Source organism: Xyrauchen texanus, chromosome 32, assembly GCF_025860055.1.
Source record: "Xyrauchen texanus isolate HMW12.3.18 chromosome 32, RBS_HiC_50CHRs, whole genome shotgun sequence".
Classification (NCBI taxonomy): domain Eukaryota; kingdom Metazoa; phylum Chordata; class Actinopteri; order Cypriniformes; family Catostomidae; genus Xyrauchen; species Xyrauchen texanus.
This window is the reverse complement of record NC_068307.1, coordinates 1,074,210-1,085,000: the sequence shown is the minus strand read 5'-3', so window position 1 is coordinate 1,085,000 and position 10,791 is coordinate 1,074,210. Positions and strand designations below refer to the sequence as shown.

The window sequence follows — 10,791 nt, the reverse complement described above, 5'->3', positions numbered from 1 at the left end:
CACGGTCTGGTTCATCTTCTCCCAACCTCCAAGTAGAAACTAAAATCAGCTAAACCTGTAGTAAAGACTGTAAAGAGTGGACTAATGAAGCAGATACTGTGACACCATATATCAGATTCTGTGAGGATACAGTATGTGCATCCCTACTAGGACATTTTTAGCATTCACTAATGATAAACCATGGTTTATGGTAAAATTCAGACAGCTTTGTCATGCCAAAGAGGATGCTCACAGAAGTGGGGATAAAATATTGTACAACCAGGCCAGAAACACATTGAGTGGCTAAAAGAAGCTAATCTGAAAAGCTGAAACTATCCTGCATCTGTGTGGAAAGGCCTGAAATGCATCACCAAGTACAATACACTACCCCCCCCCCCCCCCCCACCAAAACCTCCTGAAACCCCCATCCTCCCCCCTCCTGCTAATCAACCTGTACTTATGATCTGTGAGGAGGATGTATGCCGGGTCTTTCAAAAACAAAAGACTAAGAAAGCTTCAGGCCCAGATGGCATTTCACCTGTCTGTCTGAATGTCTGTGCTGACCAACTGGCCCCCATCCTCACACATATCTTCACATTTACATTACATTTACATTTATGCATTTGGCAGACGCTTTCATCCAAAGCGACTTACAGCGCACTTATTACAGGGACAATCCTCTACATTCTGACGCTCGTGGCATTCCTTATCAGGTCTCTCGCCACTATCACTATAATGAGCGACAGGTGTTAGAGTAATTACAGGCCAGGTGATGGGCCTAAATCACTTTCCCTCACCCGCAGACAGACACATGTTCATGCCTCCCCATGTCACACCTTGCTTTCTGGAACACCCCACTGGTCAATTCATTGAATGAACAGGTCTACACCTGCTGTTTACCTGCTTACCTGCTCAAAACAGAAATGCCAGTGGATTCATATGCTCTGAACAATAACAACAGCACAGAAAAGCATCGGGAAACAAACTCGGGAGGAGTATAATGGATGCTCATTATTTGCTTAATAATCCTAAAACACCCAGACTAAGTGTTGTGCAATGCTAAGCTTTGGCAAAGAATGGGGAATAACAATGACTGTATAAATGATGACTAAGGAAACATGTTGTGTGTTTTTTACTTTAAGGAGGTGCAGAGCAGTTTAATTAATGCAACCTTACAATTACAGTCTGTAGAAGCGCTTGAACAAACTCCAAAACCAATTAAGCAGTTAAGCATTGACATGCCATAAATACCAGCTTATGCCCTCCGAGAGTGTTGCTATGTGCAAAGTTTAATCTCAAGTGCCCAACTACGCACACCAAGCACTTTATTACGATTCTGAGTGGCACTCTCAAATTATCAAAACAACTTTTTGGGGGATAATGGTGTCTTCGAGTGGTAATCAGTAGGGCTAAAGTACGCTGGCTTGCCCCTTTTGCCCTCAAGGTATTTCTTTTTCTTGTCATGCCTCTTGATTAGTAACAGCAGGAGGTTTCCTATCGCTGTGAGACTCAGACAGGCATCCTGTTCCCTGTCACCGCCAGCCTGATTTAAACGTGAACAGACACCAAATCTTGAGACCGATTTATTTCATTCTCTAACTGTTGTTGTAATTGTAATTTGTTCATTTTTCAATTTAGCTTTACTAATGCTAAAAATAATTTTCTGGATGGACATACATGCTCAATAATCGATAATCAACAATATGTAAAAAAATAATAATAATAATAAAAACATAGGTTGGTTACATATGTCAAATCAAGCACATTTCAGAGACTTTCCCTGCTGAAATGCTTTTACATTATTTTGAAGAGGGTGCTCAAAATCTAAATTTTCGCCTATGATTTGAGCAAAACTACAGGTCAAGAAGATAACCTTAGAAAGGTGGCAGCATCATTGTTTTATTTTAACACAGAGATAGGTAGGTATATTTCTAGAATCAGTTGAATACAGCACCCCTTGTTGTATTATATGCCAATGGTGTGAGCCCAAAAATGGTTGGGGGAACACTTTCTTTTTGTTGAGTTGGGGTGAATATAACTCCAATACTGGGTTAAAAAAATACATTCATTAATAAATGAATAGTTGTGTTGTTTTTCCAAAGTTAGAGTGCCTATAACTCCAGGTTTTAATATCCTTTTACTGTATATTCTGAACAAACTTTATCTTCATTTTTAAGGCCCAATATGGCTACATCCCATAGATACGGGGTTCTCAATGTGGCTCCATTTGAAAATTGTTACACTCATCTCTGTCTTGGATAGTACTTTTGAGATGCAATTGAAACTTTGAAATGCAACACTTTTTGTACAACTGTCTCATTAAGATGAATCACTTATTTTCACTGTTGCGTTGGATAAATGCATCGGCCAAATGAATGAATGTCAAATGTATATGTAAATGAAACTGACCCCCCTGATACCTTTAATTAAATGTTAAGTTATTAGCTTTTTAATATGCAATTCTACAGTGATAATGAAACTTAAGACATTCATAAACGCAGTTTGCATCAATTACTGATTGGTTCATAATTTTAAATCCATTTTCACTGATGCATCAAAAATCTGCAGAATTTGGAACAATGCGTAATACATCACACAAAACCAAATGTTTATACAAGATCATCAAATGTAAGATGTAGTGACAAAGCAGTACTGGCCCGATCTTGCAAGTCAAAGTTCCAGCAATTGGCCCGAATCTCTCTCACAGTAGCCGCTTTTCCACTTTTCGGCTAGTGTGAGCCAGGGCTATCAACTGGCCAGCTGGGGCTAGTAGCCTTGGACCTCGAGCCACGAGACCAAAATTGATCTGCGTTCCCACCATCAGGCCAATAATCCTGCAGCGTTGCTCTAAAACCCGCCCTTAACCCGTCACCCTGGTGCCAACGTCACACACTCGGCCCATTTCACAAGCAAGAGGGAACCTCAGGCTGAGGTATCATTTGATCTAGTTATAAAGAATATCGAATTTATATCATTTGTAAACATTAGCCAAGCAGCAAGATAAGTTAGCGTTGACAACTCACCGATTGTAACTGCCACGGTTTCCCCAAGTGGTCTCTCCACTAACAGCATCCCAGCACACCGGAAAACCTGTAGCAAAACTCACTTGTGCACTTTTATATCAAGATGAGCAGTGAGCAGACTACCGGTGCTGGGCGGGGGCGGGGCAAATTAAGTTATGACCAATCAGAAGAGCTGGACCAAATGATACCAGACCAATCAAAATGGATTGGCCCAAATCAAATCGTTGCATTTATTAACATGTGGACAAAGTTATCCAATGACTTGTTGTTTGAAGTCAATGCTTGACCACCAAATCTCTGACGCCAGTCGCAGAAATCAAACATTGCACCTTTACTATACCACTCGGTCAATAGATCGCTACAGTCTGGTTCTGGAATAAAAATACAATTTTCTGCACAGACGAACTGATTTTCAATGATAACTTTTAAGACAAACCAACCTTGGGCTCAGAGGGATATGCCATCAGTCTGTCTATATTTCTATATAGAAAATATATATTTCTGTCTATACTTTCTATATTCATCAGAATATCTCAGTTCAATCGGTTCTTATAATGCAAGTGGACGGTTATTCGACCATTGAAGCTCCAAACAAACAGTCATCATTTACATTTATGCATTTGGCAGATGCTTTTATCCAAAGTGACTTACAGTGCACTTATTACAGGGACAATCCCCCCGGTGCAACCTGGAGTTAAGTGCCTTACTCAAGGACACAATGGTGGTGACTGTGGGGATCGAACCAGCAACCTGCTGATGACCAGTTATGTGCTTTAGCCCACTATGCCACCACCACTCCCGCTCTCACTCATCATAAACATCATCCATACGACTCCACTGGTTAATGTCTTTTAAAGATAATCCATCACCTTTGCTGCCATAAAGATCAATAATGAAGTAATGAACCTCCGGTCAGCAGCCGTATGTGCGTTCAGGAGAGGGCGGAGTTCACGCGGTCTCTCATGTGATGTATTCACGTTGGCATGTTACGGACGTAATCTCTTGTTTTTCTCTCGGTTGAGACATATAGGATGAGCACACAAACACACCGATACAAATACAGATCTAAACCAAAACCTACGACGCTTCTGTACAGCGTTCCTCCCGTTTAGTTTTAATTAGCGCCACTCTTACGCCGGGTGTGTCGGAAGAGTATGCCAATGCCATTACATCACACACACATACTGTACTGCTGCTAACCAGAAGTGGAATGATTTATAGTTAAAAAGGACTTAAATATCAATCTTTTTCACAGCAAAAGCAATCGATTAGCTTTAGAAGAGATTAGTGTAACCAGCGGAGTCATATGGATGACGTTTATGAAGAGAACCAGAAAGCCAGACAATTAGATAAACGAAGCCATACAAAGTGTTACTTCCAAATTTCCTTTATTTTCTTTCTTTTTTTTTTAAAATCAATACTGAACTGCTCTAAGGTCTGGATACTGTCCTCTAGGGATGAAGTACTGTAGAGGTTTCTTTTTCAAAAAGAAGGAGGCTGAGCCACAAAACTGCTGGAACTGATTTAATTCATTTTTCTGTGAGCACTACGCTCCAGCCCTGTCGATATGATGAACAAGACGATGAAATCTTAGTGAGGGCTCAGACGGTGGGGAGAATTACACAATGTTCTGTTTTATTCCTCTGCACTTTTTAAAACACTGACTCTTCATCTCTCTTTCTTTTTCCATTCATCCTATTAGGTGGTGGCGGATGGTCTCCGAGTAGAGAAGACCACCAACCATGGCTGCAGTTGGACCTACAGGACAGGTTAAAGGTCACAGCCATTGCCACCCAGGGGTGCTGGGGCAGCTCTGACTGGGTGACCCGCTACCAGCTACAGTACAGTGACTCTGGACGAACATGGAGACCATACAGACAAGAGAACGTGGTATGGGTGAGTCCAGAACCGGCTGTGTGCTACTCTTGCCTACATACAAGCATCACTTAAACACATGATGAAGGAACCTTTTGCATAGAAAAATAATACAGTAGTGACCAAAGCAAGCTGAGGCAACAGGCTCTGAAATATCACCAAACAGCACCACGGAGAAAGAAGTTAATGTATTCATTATATGCTTTATATTCAGCGTACAATACATAAAAGCAGTTTTAGTACACTCAGACCAACCCAAGAGTCCCACTTTCAGTGATTCACTCTTGAGAGTGATGAGGTCTTGTTTATGTTTGTAAATCTGGAATAATGTCAAATATTACAGCAGAGAATCCTTAAACATATTAGGAAGAAACAAAAGACTACCGGACAGTCAAAGCAAACTGTATTTAGCGGATACTTTTCACCCAAATCAACTAATTGTAAGAGAACTTGTATTGTCTATAGGGCAACCTTGTGTTAAATTACCTTGCCAATAAAAGTTAAGCTCAATCGACAGCATTTTTGGAATAATGTGGATTACCCAAAAATATTTGTTTTATATAATAATAATAATAATAATTATAAAAAAATCTGTGTTACAGTGGAAGAGAATGGGACATTCTCGACATGTTAAAATACTCACAGTTTAAAAAGTGTAGCTACAAGACGTAACGATTAAAATCACTGACCTCATCAGTGTTCATTTGTATCCAATTTTACAACATTGTTGCCTTGATGATGTCAGCGCAACACCAGTAAACTCTATAAGCCATTTTATCACACTAAAATAATCTAGTACAAAGATTTTATTACACTAGGGGTCGGCAACTTGTGGCAAGCGTGCCAGCATTGGCACACAGAGGGGTAATCACTGGCACGCCTGCAATGGCTAGAGAGGAGTAGACTATTTTATTCATGTGAAATTCCGCATCTGCATTCCAATCTACATCTTGATGTAATCCTTCCTCATGATAACGCAGCGTGTTCTCATCAGCTGAATCAACCAGCCAACTCATCACATGCCCCACCGAGAGCGAGAACCACATTATAATGACCACGAGGAGGTTACCCCATGTGACTCTATCCTCCCTAGCAACCGGGACAATTTGGTTGCTATGGAGACCTCACTGGAGTCACTCAGCCCGCCCTGGATTCAAACTCAAGACTCCAGATAGTCAGCGTCAATACTCGCTGAGATACCCAGAACCCTCCATTTTATAAATGTTTTTTAAATGAGGGACTATGCTGCAAATTTGATTAACAAGAAAACGCTTGCACACAATGGGCTGAAATACAAATAATACATTTTGGGGTAAATCGTTCATAAAGTTGTTCTGACGTAAATTGCTAGATTTGTGAACTTTTTTGCATTTTCTAAACATTAGTAAACATTAATATATATATATATATATATATATATATATATATATATATATATATATATATATATATATATATTTTTTTTTTTTACAAATTCTGCTTATTATTTTATCAGCAGGATTGCTTGACATGGGGTAAAACGTTTGATTTTCTCTAAAAAATGAATGCCCTGTATTGTGACTGGTTGGACCATTTTTATTATTTGATATGAGCTCCATAATTTCGGTTTTTATAATTAAGTATAAGCATCTGTAAATCATATTCAGTTGATATCGTATGTTCAATGCTAATGCTGTTAAACCTATAAATAAACACTCACAACACAACAGGGGAATAAATAGTCAAAAAATCTCTGAAGTTTCTTCCAGTTGTAAGTATATCACTGAGCGAGTTTCTGTGCCCGTTCTTATACCGATGATGCTTAAAGGAATATTCCAATTTCAATACAAGTTAAGATCATTCGACAGCATTTGTGGCATAATGTTGATTACCACTAAACTTAATTTTGTCTCATTCCTACTTTTCTTTAAAAGAAAAGCACAGATCTGTGTTCCAGTGACACACTTACAATGGAAGTCAATGGGGTAAATAGGGTTTTTATAATAAGTAATTTATAATGTATAAGTAATAATTTAAACCAATAAATTAAATACTTGCAAATATTTGTTTATATATACACACATTATTTTACATTTAAACTGACAAAGTATAAAAGATAAGTTATTTTAATTTCCTAAATTAATTAAATGTGTTCAACCTTCTGTAACGCCCACATCTAGAAAACAGACACTCCCACCTCTGTAATAAACACAGAGATATTGATGCATGAAATCAAAGACGTCGGGTGATAATAATTGTAACTCTATTATCGTTTAGAAAACTAATACCATCTCTAACATCGCCAAACAAATAAAAGATAATAATTGTACATAAGAACTAATTACACATGCAAACACTGACTAAAGGTTTGCATAGCATGCAGACATGATTTTAGTCATGAGATTTCACAGAATGAGTTTCATTCTGTGTCATTTGAGTCATCATTGAGTCTGTGTCATGGATTATCTAATGATCTATACATCTGATTATCTTGTGTGTAGACTCGTTTGAAAGATAATCACCTCCTCTAAATAATGATATGTGATATTTTATGTTCCGTTTATTTTAAGTTATAAGTGAAAACGCAGCATATAAGCAACACAGACATAATTGTCAAAGATATACTTAGCTACAACTCGCTATATTTTTGTGAGTAAAACTAATAGTCTGGTTGTATTCTACACTTTGAGAGCTTTCCAACAACATATGACACATGAATATTTGAGGAGTTTGATGTTTTTACTGACTGCAAAATGTACAGTGCAGAACATTTCTGATTTGTTGGCAAATATAAAAGCACTTGTTCAGTTTTGGTCATAATGTCTACGTGTGTTGGAACGTCGAGCTTCTAAGCTTTCAATCGATACCTATTTTGTGTCAGTCAAAACTGTAGTTATATTTTTTTTCCTGTGGGTCCGGCAGTTCAATTCTACAGTAGATCTACAACAAAATGGGAGTCATTCTTGCATTCTTGTTTATTCCTAGCTGTTTCATGAGGTCTTCTACTTCCTGCTCAAATGCTATTACACAATTAAAATTTGTGTAAAACCACCAGATGTCGTTTTCTCTAACGAACTAATAGGAGAAAGCTATTAATTATGAATGAAATCGTAAGCATCCATTTTCAGCCTGGAATAATCTGTTACACTGCTGGTGACACTGACTTGCCTATTAATTATCCTGAAGGACTTCTTGCTAATTTCCCTAATTATTTCAGATTAGAAATTAATTAGATGGTTATTTGTCCTTTGGGATGACTTAACAGTAATTTGACCATGAAGAAAAATACCAAGGAGCCCTGTAACACACACGATGCGTGTTATTTTAGTTACTTGATACTTACATAATTAGTTCAGCCTTCGGTCTGGGTTTCCTAAAGACTCTTTTCACCTTTAAATATCGAGTTCTTCACTCACTGAAATGTTGTGACCATGTGGACACATGCAAAGAGGGGAAACTGGGCTTCTCCTTGCTTTCGGGCATGCACTGGAAATTGGCCCTTGAATTTTGTTTGTTTACTAATTTAGAGACCATCTCACACAGGTGCCAGTCAGTGGCAAGGTAAGTTACCATGCCAGCTGGAGCAGATGCCAGTGAGTCAGACAGGCAGAATCAGATGCCATCTGTTTAACGCCAGAGTATGCATACACGCTTCCACACACAGTGCCCATTAGATAAGGGTCTTCTCATCTCTACTGCCCACCAGCTTCTAGCCATTAATCATGGTAAACATGTGAGACATTGAATCAATTTAAGACCCAAACACCACTTACATCATACTTCTCTGTGGAGATGTAGTGGAGTGGTAGTTTCAAACTTGTTAATGTTAATACAGCCATAATACTGTATATCAGCACTTTTTCTAGATTTACAATACATTCAGAAAGAATTCAGACCCCTTCATTTTTTTCACATTTTGTTATGTTGCAGTCTAGCCAAAAATGCTTTAAATTATACATTTTTTCACATCAATCTACACTCTATACCCTTACAATGACAAATCAAATAACAGATTTTTGATAACTTTTAAAATTCATATAAAAAATAAATATTGAAAGCTCACATTGACCCTGAACTCAATACTTAGTTGAAGCAACTTTGGCAGCGATTACAGCCTCAAGTCTTTTTGGGTATGATGCGACAAGCTTTGCACACCTGTATTTGGGGATTTTCTGCAATTCTTCTCTGCAGATCCTCTCCAGCTCTGTCAGGTTGGATGGGGACTGTCGGTGGACAGATATTTTTAGGTCTCTCCAGAGATGTTCGATTGGGTTCAAGTCCGGGCTCTTGCTGGGCTACTCAAGGACATTCACAGAGTTTAGAGACATCCCTAAACCAATCTTGTGTTGTCTTGGCTGTGTGCTTGGGGTCATTGTCCTGTTGGAAGGTGAACCTTTGGTCCTGTCTGAGATCCTGAATGCTCCAGACCAGGAACGTGAACCTTTGGTCCTGTCTGAGATCCTGAACGCTCTGGACCAGGAACGTGAACCTTTGGTCCAATCTGAGATCCTGAACGCTCCGGACCAGGTTTTGAATAAGGATATCCCTGACCAGTCCCCACTGCTGAAAAACACCCCCACAGCATGATGCTGCCACCACCATGCTTCACCGTTGGGATGGTATTGTGCTGGTGTTGAGTGGTGCCTGGTTTCCTCCAGACATGATGCTTTGAATTGAGGCCAAACAGTTCAACCTTTGTTTCATCAGACCAGAGAATCTTGTTTCTCACAGTCTGAGAGTCCTTTAGGTGCTTTAATATGTCTCTTGCACTGAGGAGAGGTGTCCATCTGGCCACTCTGCCATAAAGCCCAAATCGGTGGAGTGTTGCAGTGATGGCTCGTCCTTCTGCAAGTTTCTCCTGTCTCCACACATGATCTCTGGAGAACCAGAGTGACCATCGGGTTCTTGATCATCTCTCTTATTAAGGCCCTTCTCCCCCGATTGCTCAATTTGGCCAGGCGGCCCACTCTAGGAAGAGTCCTAGTTGTTCCAAACTTCTTCTATTTAAGAATTATGGAGGCCACTGTGCTCTTGGTAACCTTCAATGCAGCCTTCCCCAGATCTGTGCCTCAACACAATCCTGTCTCTGAGCTCTGCAGGCAGTTCATTTGACCTCATGGTTTGGTTTTTGCTCTGACATGCATTTTCAGCTATAAGACCTTATAGACAAGTGTGTGCCTTTCCAAATCATGTCCAATAAATTGACTTTTCCACAGGTGGACTCCAATCAAAGTGTAGAAACATCTTAAAGATGATTCAGAGAAGTATGACACACTTTGATATGTTAACAAAACACCAATGGTGGGGAAGGAAGAGAAATGTTTTCCATTTTCACCACCATTGAGTTTTTGTAGCATGGTCATCGCTCCCTCGTTCCCACCATCTGTGTGAAAGCGTTCTGGGACCTGGAGTAGTGCTTAGGTTTTATTTCTGCAGGCACAATGCATTTTATTCTCACAGCATGAAGGTGGTTTTTTGACAATTAAATCCTACATTACCCACCATCATCTTCACCTGCCTCACCCCACTCTTTCACCTTCCCTACCCTGTTCCTTGCCATTTCCTTGCATCTTTATCTATGCCTGGACTTACGTCTTGAGTGTGTGCTTGTGTGAAAGAGAGGAAAAGGATAAGAAATGCATCCATACTCCAAGCAAATAACTAGAGATCAGATTTACATGGCCATTAAGGTTCACCTTCTAAGCCTTTATTCTGAGAAAGATGTTTAAATGCTCCACATGGAATATTTCTGGGATCATGGTAGTCAACATATTCTGAATAAACTAAGACAAAGCTGTTCTCTTCTGGAATTACTGGAGATGCACACTTGTGCCATGTTTGCACTGCAGAGTAATCTAACATCTCAATTAGTTTTTTACATGCACAATTAGATGCTTAATAAGCTGGCAACATGTGAGAAAAAAATATTCAAAGT

At 39.4% G+C, this 10,791-nt stretch overlaps 1 protein-coding gene across 1 annotated transcript in view; it reads left to right on the top strand.

Annotated features, from left to right (window-relative positions):
- The window catches only part of cntnap5l (contactin associated protein family member 5 like), a 105,670-nt gene that overhangs the window by 28,103 nt on the left and 66,776 nt on the right, over positions 1 to 10,791 (top strand). Inside the window, exon 3 of the mRNA XM_052101607.1 lies at positions 4,705 to 4,898. Coding sequence (XP_051957567.1) covers positions 4,705 to 4,898 — 194 coding nt within the window. The remainder of the gene's footprint in view (positions 1 to 4,704; positions 4,899 to 10,791) is intronic.